The 14,323-nt window shown below is 43.4% G+C and overlaps 1 protein-coding gene across 1 annotated transcript in view; it reads right to left on the bottom strand.

Annotated features, from left to right (window-relative positions):
- The window catches only part of LOC116505281 (alpha-2-macroglobulin-like protein 1), a 93,437-nt gene that overhangs the window by 68,763 nt on the left and 10,351 nt on the right, over nt 1-14,323 (bottom strand). The window contains exons 6-9 of the mRNA XM_032212440.1: nt 8,582-8,602; nt 6,377-6,542; nt 1,882-1,966; nt 49-172 (exon numbers count right to left, since the gene is read on the bottom strand). Coding sequence (XP_032068331.1) covers nt 49-172; nt 1,882-1,966; nt 6,377-6,542; nt 8,582-8,602 — 396 coding nt within the window. The remainder of the gene's footprint in view (nt 1-48; nt 173-1,881; nt 1,967-6,376; nt 6,543-8,581; nt 8,603-14,323) is intronic.

The following is a 14,323-nucleotide window of genomic DNA, read 5'->3' as shown; positions in this document are numbered from 1 at the left end:
ACCTTCACTTTCAGTTTTATCCTAGAGGGAAGGAAATGCCATTCTTACCTGGCCTGTGTAACTAAGTTTAATGTCAGACACATTTTTCGTAATCTCACTGTAAAAAAAATATGATGGAGTTCGAATCAAATTAAGGTAGACAGTCCCATGTACAGGTTTCCCATATGTGTATCTGTGAAATAATTGAGAAGATCGATATTAATTTTAACAAAAATAAATAAAAAGGCAAGAAATTTATGTTGCTAAGTTATGCGGACATAAAGTGTGGCATCATGTGACTATGCTGCTTAGCAACAACAGTTCAATGTGTTGCTAAGGGCAGAGTACAGGGGTTGTTAACCATTACTAGCAAGATGGAGTGACACTGATTCTTTTTTCCATCCTGGATCTGCAGAGTTGTCATGTTTGATTCTTGATGATGTGCCACTCCCCCAAACAGAACTGGTGTATAATTTTGGGGTCCTTCCGGGTTCACGATTCTGCCAAAAGAGCAGGTGGCAGTTATCTGCTAGGGAGGGATTTAGGATTTAGGATTTATTTCATTTATATGCCGCCCTTTTACCCGAAGGGGACTCAGGGCGGCTCACAATTCGGTCAGGGAAGGGGGTACAGACAGGGGATAAAAAGACGAAACATAACAATACACAATTTAAAATCACACAATAACCATACCATTTGAGGAGGGGGGCAAAGCTCTTTAGCCCCAGGCCTGTCGGAACAGCCAGGTTTTAAGGGCTTTGCGGAAGGCCTGGAGGGTGGTGAGGGTTCGAATCCCCACGGGGAGCTCGTTCCAGAGGGTCGGAGCAGCCACAGAGAAGGCTCTCCTCCGAGTAGTCGCCAATCGGCATTGGCCGGCGGATGGAATTCGGAGGAGGCCTAATCTGTGGGATCTGATCGGTCTATTGGAGGCAATTGGTGGTGGTATAAATCCAGTATATTTATTTATTTTTATTTATTTATCAATTTTATATGCCGCTCCTCTCACAGTGCTTATGTACTAGTTGTATCCATTCCTGGTATGATAGACCTTATTTATGGTCACTCATGTCTTCCAACCACATTGCTGAGCACAGAAAAATAGGTTCTTTGTAAGGACCAGCCTCACCCCCCCCCTTTTCAAAAAAGTGTGGACTCTTGGAAACCTGGTATTTCAAAAGGAATCTTTTATTGAAAAGGAGTGAAAGCAAATCAACATCGAAAGCAGGCTCTGGGATCCTCAGGCTATACAATCCATGATAAAGGACTTAGGAACCCCTCCCAGTATGGATTCCTACCAATCCGCAGATGTGAAGATGTTTTTTTACCAGCCTCTCTGAGACACAGATAAGCAGGAATTATCAAGGATCATGTTCCTGAGTTTCAAACCTTATGGCTCCCACCACCCTTTGAATCCTCCAAGGGTGAGGATTTTCTGGATCTCTGAGGTGCCAGGCAATGGTTATCAATTGGGCGAAAGTTTATATAAATATGCAAGGCAAAACATAGAAAGGAGAAAGAACAAAATGCATCAAATCCACCCCTTCTTTGTGCATCAAAGAATAGCAGATACACGGATCTGACATTCTTGGTGGGAATTCCTATAATAATACGGTAAGAATTTTGCAATAATAGGAATAATTCATAAGCCGCTATTTCTAGAGTGGGACACTTATTACACAGCAAACTGCTATTGTAGTTGAATTCCCCCTTATTTTATAAGAGGACTCAGACCATATTTATGGAGTCAGCTTCTAATGCTATACTGTTTGTTTGATGTGTTATGCTTTTAATTTCTTTAAGCATGTTATTGTAAAGTGTCCAGAGGGCAGAGGGCATGTGTATCTCCTAAAGAAGTGATCAGTTAGGAGAAAGGTCTTGAAGATACTACAAAAATTTACTAACCTGCCAAACACCTTGATATGAATTTCTTCATCTGAAGTAGTGACAAGTTGTGTATGTTCAAATAACACTTCAAATTTAGGTAGCACTATCATTTAAAAAAACAATAAAAATAATGTGAGATAGAGCAAATTTGAATCACACTATCTGAGAAATTGAAATGGCTTAAAAACAGTGGACTACATAGAAGTATTATTAGTAAACCATATTAAATCACTTGCTGTTCTGTCCCAAGCCTCTACAATATATACAGACGCAGGCTTGGCTGTCTGCCACAACTAAGGAGGGAGATAAGCAACCCCTTGGCTGGGAGCCCAGAAAGCTATCACTATGAAACAAAGCTTGAACTCATGAAATTCTCCCAATCTTTCTCTACTCCTGGATCAGTAAATTGTTGTTTCCTGCAAAATTCCCCTCCCATCACTCCACCTATAAGCTCTCTGGGAGGGGCCAATCAGTAGCCACCTGTTCCTATTTCCTTCTGTGACCCTTTTTCCAAAGCTGCTCCCTCCTCCTCGCAGCCCTACGCATACGTACGTCAGGGACAGCCTCCCTCTGTTCTTCCTCACTGCTCCCTGACTCAGATGCCACCTGGTGGCCAACAGGTCTCTCTAGTCCCTGCTCTGACTCCAAACATCCCCCAGAGTCTTCCTCAACCACCAGGGCAATCCCATAGTGTTCATCGCTGTCAGATTCAATCAACAGCTCAGCCGGCCGCTGTTGGGCCACAATACTTGCCTTATTGTTACACTAAATGCAGCTATTTCTCCATTCCCATTTTGGGTAGTGACTTTATAAATGGTGGTGGAAATTCATCTGTTTCCCAGTCCAAAATTCATTGCACTGCATCTCCTTCAAGCTGTACTGCCTCTTTGCTTCCTGAGACAAGTATTCTCACTAATTTTCAACTATTCTCAAATTGTAATGTTATGGAACAACTGATATGACCAAATCTTGAAGTTCCAGCTATCATAGTACCTTCATGATCACATGATGACAATTTGAACACTTTGAAACTGGCTCACATTTATATGATGGTTGTAGTGTCCCACGGTTATGTGATTGCCATTTGCAGATTTCCTGCTGCCTTGCTGTAAGCAGTGGCAGTGGGGAAACTAGCAGGAAAAGACACAAGTTCCTGTTGGTCCTTTTGTTTTTTCTTCCAGATTGCCCACTATGAAGTGCAAGATTCCAGGGATTTTGTATACTACAGTACATCTGCCTGCCAGATGATCAGAGGAGAGAATGCTGTGGTGCCATGCAAGTGTGGCAGATGGAGGATGGGGTGCTATAGTGCTCCCCAAGCATGGCCGTGCATACAGGGGTGTCAAATTCAATTTCACTAAGGGATGGGTGTGGCTGAATCAGTACAGCTGGGTTGGGACGGAACAAGTTGTACCGGTTAACTTGACATAGAGAAAATTTGGTGCCCCACAAGCTCCTTGCCTACCCAAATTGCTGGCAGCCAAGAGCAGGTGTGCATGCACACCAGGGGTGGGTTCCTGCCAGTTCTATAGAAGAGGTTCCACAAATCTATAGTGCTGTTTAGAACCGGTTCCAGCTCCCTCCCCCTGCCCGTCCGCACATCAACAAGATGAAGAGCGAGAGGAGGAATTCTGGGAGTTGAAGTCCACAAGTCTTAAAGCTGTCAAGTTTGAACACACCTGGGTTTTTTTTTCTAAAGGGCTAGGGGTGCAAGGGTCTTGTAACTTGACAGCTTTAAGACTTGCGTGCTTCAAATGCCAGAGTTTCTGAGCCAACATTTTGGTTGCTAAGCAAGAGCATTGTTAAGTGAGTTTCACCACATTTTGCAAGTTGGCCATGCCCACCCAGTCACATTGCTGGCAAGCCATTCCCACCTGGTCACAATGGCCAGGAAGCCACTCCCACAAAGCAGGCCACACCTACAGAAGAGGTTCTAAAAAAATTTGAAACCCATCACTGATGCACACACACAGACATGCACACACACACACACACACACAGACACACACACACACACACACATCACATTCTAAGTTTGGGGATTTTTATCCACAGAGGAAGGAGAGGGCCTTCTCCCCAAGTCCAGGCATGATTGGCTGTTTGCAAGCTCAGATGTGGATAAAAGTCTCCACGTTTGGAATGGTGTGTGTGTGTGTGTGTGTGTGTGTGTGTGTGTGTGTGTGTGTCAGAGGTGGTATTCAGGTGGTATATACTCTTAAGATTAACATGAAATCCTTCCTATTCTCTCTCTCTTAGTTTGTTGAAGTCAACTCTCTTAAAGTCTAAAACATTAGTCTGACTTAGTTCAGTTACCTATGCTTGCATTATGATTAATTCTACTATGACATGTTCTCCACCAAAGTTCCTAAATTAGCTACTAACCCTAACCCTAATACATTTCATCCCTATCAGTAAGAATTTAATCGAGTGTAGCTATCCCTCTAAGGGACGTGGTGGCTTAGTGGCTAAGATGTCAATAAGAAAGGTCAGCAGTTTGGTGGTTCAAATCCCTAGTGCTGCATAATGGAGTAAGCTCCCGTTACTTGTCCCAGCTTCTGCAACCTAGCAGTTTGAAAGCATGTAAAAAATGCAAGTAGAAAAATAGGGACCACTTTGGTGGAAAGCTAACAGAGTTCCATGCGCCTTCGGCATTTAGTCATGCCAGCCACATGACCACAGAGACAGCACTGGCTCTTTGGCTTTGAAACGGAGATGAGCACTGGACCCTAGAGTCGTGAACATATGTGCAGAAGGTCTGTGCATGCACAGGACCATTCATACATGCATAGAGCACATCTGCAAAGATAAATGAACAGAGAGGGGGGAAATCTGCTTTTTAGCTAATCCTGCTTTCTAGGAAATCCTCCTAGCTAATATAAATTGTGCATCACAGCTGATTGTTGGAAAAACCGGTTCACCCAAACCGGTAGCATTTTTTTTACTACCGGTTTGGGCAAAGGGGTAGTAGGTGGTTCAGGTGAATCGATCTGAACTGGTAGCATTTCACCCCTGGTATCAACCTCAATTTGACTGAGGGCGGCATCAGCATTATGGTTGCCCTCAAAGGCCAGTTGCATGTAAGACTAACAACTCACAAGGCCAGGGGTGTGTGGCTGGGTAGGCATGGCTGCATGGTCACATCTGGGTCACAATTATATGGGTCACAATTAGATGGGTGTGACTTATTAGGTGTGGCTTGGTGGGCATGGGCAGCTTCATGTCACTCACTGGATGGGGCTGACTTGGGACAGCTGAGTAGGGATGGAAGAAGTCGCACTGGTTAACTCGACATGGCACAGTGGGGATTTCCACAATCTCCTCACTTCCCCAAAGTTCTGGCAGCCAGGGCAAGTGCGCATGTATACATACACACACCATATTCTATGTTTGGGGACTTTTATCCATAAAGGAAGGAGAGGGTCTTCACCTCAAGCCTAGGCATGATTGGCAGTTTGCAATCTCAGATGTGAACAAAAGTCTCTAAGTTGGGAATGGTGTGTGTGCGTGTGCGTGTGCGCGCGCATATGTGTGCACAGCATGCCAAAGGAGTTGGTCTTCTCCAAATCCCAAACATCATTGGAGTTTCCCTGTCTAGTGCCCACTCCCAGCAAAGCAGGAGGTAGAGGATGCTGCTGCTGCATATGGAAGCATGGAGGAGAAAGTTTGCAGGAAAAAGTCCAACTTCTGCTTGACAGATCTCTAGAGAGCAAGAGAAGGAGGCAGGGGAGCAATGCTCCTCAGTCCTGCACAAGGGAGGCTGGCCTGTTTCCAATTGTGTGTGCTAAAAGATGCTGGCTTGTTGGGGCAGCCGTCCCTCATGCAGCTGCCCCGCCACCCGCTCCTCCTCTCCAGAAATCTGTCAAGACAGAAGTTGGACTTGGAGGAAACTTCTTTCTGCAAACTTTTTCCTCTGTGCTTCCACATGCAACAATGTTAACCTCCACCTCCTGCCGGGGGGGGAGGGGAGGCAAGGCTGGGAGGGGGATCCAGAGGTCTCCAGTGGAGGAAGTCAAGACCAGGGTGAGTGCCAAGGCCTTGTCCACCAGGGGAGCCTTGCCATCCATCTCAGGCCACGTGGAGAACTTCTGGACAGCAGCACAAGTTGCCTGGAGCCCTGGGCAGCAGAGGACAAGTGCCCAGTCTGGCTCTCAAGCTCCGGGGGCACTGTTTTTTGTTTTGTTTTCAAACAAAGGTTGTATAAAAGTTTTATGAGGATTCCTGTACAGGGAAGGGTATTGGATTAGAAAACTTCAAAAGTCCCTTTCAACACTCTGATTCTTTGATACAATGAAACTTTGGGAATACAATCAAAGAAACTGGTTTGGAAACTACTTTTCCAGAGAGGTTCCATTCCTTGACATACTGCGTATATGTGGCAGATATTCCAGAGAATACATTTAACCTGGATAACAGACACTCCCACTGTACATTCAACACTGAGAGTTATTTTATGGATAGGCTAGGTTCACTTAATTGCAATTTTCTTACATTTCCCCCTCTCTCTTTATCTTACCATATTCCTCCACCGTGAATTCTTTTTCTAGTCCAAGCTCCTCCTGTCCGATTTTAATGATGTATGTGCCCAGGGGTGCTTCAGAGGCCAGAGGGAAATGCAGATCCAGAATGCCATGAAATGGCTTCACATTCACCCACTGGGCAATTCGGTTCTTGTCAGGATCCTGCACACAGAAGTTAGAGGGGAGAATGGTCACTTGCCATTGCTTGATTGCAGCCACCAGCACAGCATCACATATATGAAGTTTGTAGGGTGATATATGAGACAATGTGATGAACACAGCTTGGATGAGAATATCAGGAAAGTTAGGAAATAACCATAGGTTCTTCCATTTTATAATGCTAACTTTGATTTCACAATACAGGCCTACATTTGGTTACAGATTAAAGAATAAACATGAAATAAAAAATCCATCCACACATACATCGAACCTGGGCTGTATTACATATTCCCAGTAAGGGTATGGCTAGCTGATGAGAGCTAAATAGCTTGAAATAGATCTATATTAGTCTCCCTTTATTTATTTATCAGCACAATTGCAACACAAATGTAACAAGGCAACATTAAAAAAATGACTTTCTGCCTGGATGGCTCCCAGAGTGAGCCAATAGATAGAAAAGGGAAGCAGTATGTTCTCTCCCATAATTGGACATACCTATTTCCCTGGCTTAGCTGATAAAGGAGGAGAGCCTGTGGCTTAGTGGCTAATATAACTGGCTAATATATAATACAGCCCAGGTTCAATTCCCAGTAAGGGTATGGCTAGCTGATGAGAGCTAAATAGCTTGAAACAGATCTATATTAGTCCCCCTTTATTTATTTATCAGCACAATTGCAACACAAATGTAACAAGGCAACATTAAAAAAATGGCTTTCTGCCTGGATGGCTCCCAGAGTGAGCCAATAGATAGAAAAGGGAAGCAGTATCTCTCTCCCATTATTTCCCTGGCTTAGCTGATAAAGGAGGAGAGCCTGTGGCTTAGTGGCTAATATAACTGCCTAATGTGTAATACAGCCCAGGTTCAATTCCCAGTAAGGATATGGCTAGCTGATGAAAGCTAAATAGCTTGAAATAGAACTATACTAGTCTGTCTGTCTGTCTGTCTGTCTGTCTGTCTGTCTATCTATCTATCTATCTATCATATATACGTATATACGTATATACGTATATACGTATATACGTATATACGTATATACATATATACATACATACATACATACATACATACATACATACATACATATATATATATATATATATATATATATATATATCACAATAACAATAGCACTTAGGCTTATATACTTCTTCACATGTGCTTTGTAGCCCACTCTAAGAATCAGAATCAGCATATTGCCCCCAACAATTTGGCTCCTCATTTTACTGACCTCAGAAGAATGGAAAGCAGAGTCAACCTTCAGCCGCTGAGGATTGAACCTCTGGCAGTCAGCAGAATTAGCCTGCAATACTGCATTCTAACCACTGCCCCACCACAGCTCTTATATAGAGTGATATCTCAGAGGCATTTGTTATTGTAGGTGGGTAATGCTACATAATCTGAAGGTTGATCTGGACTCAAAACTGTTGCTGAAACAGCAGTGGAGGACTTGCCAAGATTTGGGCAGCTTTGCCAGAAGCTGTGGAAATCAGCCCTGAATTAACTTAGACTACTATAATTTTATGTGAGTCTATACTTGAGCATAACTTAGAAGCTACAGAGGGCATAGAATGCAACTGCATACTGGTGTTAGATAGTGTTGTAGAATAATGTATTTTGTACGGGAATTATACTGGTTGCAGTATGCCTCAAGACTCAGTTCAAGATGTGGGAAATCTCTAAAGCCCTGGGCAGCTCAAGGCTGCCTTTTCCAAGTAGAATCTACTTCTATGTAACCCAACAGAGAGATGATATTCTAGATAACTCCACTCTGAGAATACAGTACACTGAATCGGGACCCAGAAGATGATTATTCCAAATGACAACTCTTCTGTCTGGAAAAGCTTATTTCCCAGACTAAATTGCCATTACCCCTTTGTCTTTAAGAACTGGTGAAGGATGTCACTTGCATATTGGAAAGGAAGCAGTTAACTAGACATGCATTAGTAAATGGCTCACAAATGTTTGAAACAAGCAATCTAGCAAACAATAAATTAAAGATCTTGAATAATGGAAGTAAATATCAACATGATCAGATACTCACCTCTAACTTTATCATTGGGATCTGCAAATGATTAAAAAAAAAACACAAATCAAGAGTCATAACAAACAGGGCTCCCTCCATTCCTCCCTACCCCAAATAATGTGCAAGTAGACTGCTCTAGCCTGAAGCTATTGCCACCCACTATCTTTTAATTGAGCAGATGCAGGGGCAGATAATCGAAGAATAATAGTGGGGTGGGAGAATTATATTACTGCTGCTAGGGGGATAAGGACATGAAGAAGAGTTCCCTGATACCAGTTGACTATTACCCACTGATTCTCTTTCACACTTTGGTTCGTACCTGGGACAACTCAATAAAGAACCTATGATTCTTGGCTAAAGAATAATAAGTGATAACAAAAAAAGAATAATTATAACAGAAAGAGATGGGAACATAGGTGATGTTTTTCCAATAGAAGGTCAACATCCAATGTGGCAATGAAGAATTTTAGAAATAAAAGCTTAAAGAATGGTGTCAGTGAAAGAACTTTGGATTCCTAGTCCATTGTCTAAATTACCTATGTGAAGGGCAAATAGAAAAAATATGTTTGGAAAACAACCGGTTTGGCTTATTCAAAGTACTTTACACTAAATCTGATAGGGGAGAGACACCAATCTTTAGGACCTAATCCCAAGTATAAGCCTAAATACAACCAATCAAGTAATGTGAAAGAAGGGAAACTCAGATATACAACAGGAGACTACAAATACAGGAGCAGCCAAAAAGGATTTGGATAACTATATACTAACACTCAACGTAACAAGTACAAACAGGGTTTAACTTGAAGTCCTAGTATGTAAGGGGAAGGATAATATTGTTTCCATTACCAAAATTTGGTGGAATGAAACCTATGACTGGTTTGTATTGCTGGAAGAATTTAAATTATTCAAAAGAAACAGACCTAACAAAAGAGGAGATTGAGTTGCATTATATGTAAAAAATAACAACAAGTCTACAAAATATGGAAACAAAGGATGAAAACTTTATTAAATGCATTTGGGTTAATATAAAAAGAAATGACAGTGTGATAGGTGTATATTACAACCAAGAAAAAGAAATAGATGAACTTTTTGCTAATCATTTAGGTAAGGTGTGCAGGAAGCAAACTACAGTAGTAATCGAAGACTATAACTACAGTGGCATCAAGTGAGAGATCAAATCGAAGACAAATTCTGCACCAAATGAGAGATCAAATCAGTTCTAGATAAATCTAGCAGATAACATTGTCACCCAAAAGGTAGAGGATGGAACCAGAGGATCAGCTATACTGGACTTAATTCTTAACAGAGTTGAAATAATATAAGGGGTTGAAGTTGCAGGAACTTTGGGAGAGACTGACCATGTCATATTGGAATTCAACCCAGTGCAGGCACAAGTAATTGAACAAAGTCAAACTACTGTCTTAGACTTAAGAGAGCTAACTTCAACAAACTTAGAGCTTAAGAAGGAATCTAAGATGGAAATCCTAACGGGGAAACTAACTCAAGAAGCTTGGAAAACTCTGAAAAATGAAATTATGAAAGCCCAGTCTAGCACAATACCACTGAGAAAGAAAAAATAAGAGACAGCTAGATGAAACCAGCATGGTTGTCTAAAGAACTAAAAAGGAAAACATTTAAAAATGAAAAGGCATTTATATATTTAAAACAGAATATCACCAATTAGCCCAATCTGCAAGGTTTGCAAAGTCAGAAAATGAATAAAACTTGCAACAAATGCCAAAAATAACTTTAAAATGTTTCTTTCAATCTATAAAAAACAAGAAAAAAATCAAGGAAAGGTTGATCAGCTAATAGGAGATGACAAGGAGATGATGGATAGCAGGGAGAAAGCGGAACTGCTTAATTCATTCTTTCCATCTGTCTTTACACAAAAGGAAAAAAATAGTCTTACAAAGAGGAATACTAGGAGCGACATGATAGCAGTCTTCCAATACTTGAGGGGTTGTCACAGAGAAGAGGGGATTGACCTATTCTCTGAAGAACCTGAGTATAGGACAAGGTATAGAAGATTATTAAAGAGAGGTCCAAACTGGAGTGAAGGGGAGATTTCCTGACAGTGAGAACAATTAATCATTGGAACAGTTTGCCTCCAGAAGTTGTGGGTGCTCCATCACTGGAGATTTTCAAGAATAGATTAGAAAACCATTTTTTCCAGAATGGTATAGGACAATGATGGCAAACCTTTTAGACAACGAGTGCCCAAACTGTGCATGCATACAGGCCCAAACTGAAACGTGTGCATGTGCACACAAATGCGCATTCATGGACATGTGTGTGTCCATGCACCAACATGCACAAATATGCACATGCACAGACATGTGTGCAAGCACCAGAGACCTGAAGACTAGCTGGCTGGTGGCAAGTGGGGCATTCCAACACCGGCAGTGCAGCAAGAGATAAGATCTTTTTCTTTGTGAGCTTCTGTTTTATGGTTTGCAGGAAAACAGAAGCTCATGAAAGAAACGCCACAGAGATCTGACCTAGGGCGTTGGCGCGCATGCCAACAGAGAGGGTTCTGTGTGCCACCTCTGGTACGCAAGCCATAGGTTCACCATCACGGGTATAGGACAAAATGGTTCTTGTTACATACTGACAACCAGTATGGTAGGTTCCACCAAGGTCCTCCAATCCGACAGGAAAATACTCAGTGGTGATTGGCTAAGAGATTTGACAGCACCCTATAAAAGGGAATGCTGTCAAACAGAAGATTGCTGGATTGTACATAGTTTGCACTAATAAAGAGCTGTTATTATTGTTATCCTGAGTCTGCTTCTTCCATTCACCCAATCTAACACTGGCGACGAAGGTGGGATTGAAAGTCAACTAGGCACAAAAAGAACTAACTGACAATCCAGCAAAACAATCCAGTCTGGAGCTAAGCGCGGCATCGAATGGCCATCTTTAAGTGGCAAATTCAAATCTGCCTTGATTGAACAAAGATGACAATGCATGCCTCACCAGCTCCGTTTGACCCAGCCACTGAACACTGGGTATATGATGAGGTTTGAATATTTCCTGGAAGCTAATGACCTTCTTGGCCTGTCTGAAGGCCACAAAAGAGCTATGTTCCTGAGCTACTGTGGGCTAAAGGTATTCGATACCGCCAAGGACCTATCCGAGCTAACGCCAGTACAATCAGTCGCTTGGTCGGTGCTTCAACGGACTTTGAGGACACACTACGCTCCCAAACCGTCAAAATATGTGTGGAGGCACAAATTCAACCTCTGTAACCAAAAGGAAGGTGAAACTATCAACCAATATGTTGCTGTACTGTGTAAGGCCGCAGCATATTGCGAGTTTCACAATTTAGATCAACTGTTGTTCGACAGAATTATTTGTGGCATTCGCGACATCAACCTGCAGCGAAGGTTGCTGGCAAAGACCAATCTCACACTACAAATAGGACAGAGTCCTCGACCAAGTTGACAAAAACATTGCAGTGGCAGAACAGCCCCACACAGAACAGATGCATCGGGAGACTGCGGAGCGAGATCTCTCTGACAGTGAGGACGAGGTTTGCCGCATGTGCATGGAGAAGCGGAAAACAGCATGAGAATTTGAACCCCATTTCCCACCTTGTACCGGCTGTGGAGGCAACCGTCAGTGATCTGCCTGCCATTTCCGAAATGCAATCTGCCAATGCTGCGATTGCAAGGGGCACATCGCAAGAGTCTGCAGGACCGAGTTTCCAGCCACAACATCATTGAAACCTCAGGCTTTGCAGACTGCAAGACCGCACCTACCCTGGCGAGAGCAATGGAAGCCGCAGCAGAGAGCAGAAAAAACAGATGCCAACGACATGTTCCAGACAACCATCAGGCAAGCGAGCACCCCTAGTACAAAAAGCTGCGGCTCTCCATCCTACTTGAAGGATCTCCATGCAGCATGAAGATTGACACCAGCTCATCATTGATCATCATGTCCTGGGCCACGCTGAAGAAGGCCGTCCCTAATGCCAGGAAGCACAAACAGGGTTCCAAACCTGCGCCTCAGAGACTACCAGGGGAACCGAATCCCCGTTTTTGGGACAAGGCACCTTCCAGGTGCAATTTAAAAACTTTGACAGCTTGCTTCCTGTTACTGTGGTCGGCGGAGCCAACGTCTTTGGCACCAATCTAGGGTAGTATGTGGGGACCCCAATCACCTTCAATTTGGACCCCAATGTTGCTCCCATTAAATTAAAGTCCCTTTTGCCCTTCGTCCAAAAACTGACCTTGAATTAGACAAACTAATTGGCCAGTGGATTTTGGAGCTGATTGATCACGCACGCTGGGAGATCCCTATAGTGACTCTGGTCAAGCCTGACAGGTCTGTCTGCATCTGCATGGACTACAAGTGCACCATCAATGAGGCTGTACAACAGAGCACTTATCTGGTACCCATTGTCCAGTATTTACTTCACTCCCTTGGCCCGGGAAAAGTATTTGCAAAAGTGGATCTCATGCAGGCATACCAGCAATTGCCAGTAGATGGCACCACAGTGGAGGCCCAGACCATTGTGATGCATAGGGGTGCATTTAAATCAGTGGTGGGTTTCAAAAAATTTTGGAACCTCTTCTGTAGGTGTAGCCTGCTTTCCAGGTCCACTGGTGGAACCTCTTCTAACTGGTTTGGTAGATTTGACGAACCGGTTCTACCGAATAGGTGCAAACTGGTAGGAACCCAGCTCTGATTTAAATGCACCCGGCTACAATTCAGTGTTAGTATTGCCCCTGGACTGTTCCAAAGTGTCATGGAATGGCTTTTGCAGAGGATACCAGGAGTTGTCCCCCTATTTTGATGATGTCTTGGTATCAGCTGCAAATAAGGAACAACTTTTAAAAAGATTACGAACAGTTTAGGCCAGAATCAGAGAAAAGGGTCTCCGCTTGAAAAAAGAAAAATGCCAAATTAACATTCCAAGGGTTGAATTCCTGGGGTATTTGATCGATGGCTCTGGAATTCACCCAACAAATAAAAAAATTAAAGCAATTCAGGATGCCCCCATATCTTGCAATCAGACCAAGCTGCAGGTGTTCCTCGGACTCCTTAATTTTTACAGTGTGTTTCTCAAACAGAAAGCAACTGTTGCTGAGCCCTTGCATTGGCTCCTTGGCAAAAATGCCAGATGGACCTGGGGCAGAGCCGAGGCCACCGCATTTGCCATGGTTAAACAGCTGCTGTCAGCGGACACATTCCTGGTCCAATATAATCAGACTCTGCCATTTATCCTGACTTGCAACACCTCTCCTTTCAGTGTTGGGGCGGTCCTCAGCCACCGCATGCCCAATGGAACCTTCGTGATCCAAGCAGATGCCAGTGACATGGCAGTGGGAGCAGTGCTACTCCAAAGAAACAACCAAGGAAACTTACAACCCTACATCTCCCTCAAGCTCACAGACACAGAGAGACGATGGGCCACATGGGAAAAGGAGGCTTTCACAGTGAGATGGGCACTGCTAACCTGGAAACACCTGTTAGAAGGGGGGCAGAAACCATTTGAAGTCTGGACTGACCACAAAAATCTGGAGGTGCTCAGGACCCCATGGAAACTATTGCCCAAACAAGTCCAATGGCCTCAATACTTCAACCATTTTGATTTTGTTTTGAAGCACATCCCAGGGGGAGGAGGGAGGAACTTTCTAGCTGAAGCCCTCTCCTGCATGCCCCAGTACAAATGCAAATGGGAGCAGGTAGTGGACACCATGGTTCCCTCTACTCAAACAGCTGCCAAGTGATCACCAGTTGGCAATGCTGTGA

Source organism: Thamnophis elegans, chromosome 3 (assembly GCF_009769535.1).
Source record: "Thamnophis elegans isolate rThaEle1 chromosome 3, rThaEle1.pri, whole genome shotgun sequence".
In the NCBI taxonomy this organism is placed as follows: Eukaryota; Metazoa; Chordata; class Lepidosauria; order Squamata; family Colubridae; genus Thamnophis; species Thamnophis elegans.
This window is presented reverse-complemented; position numbering and strand designations above follow the sequence as displayed.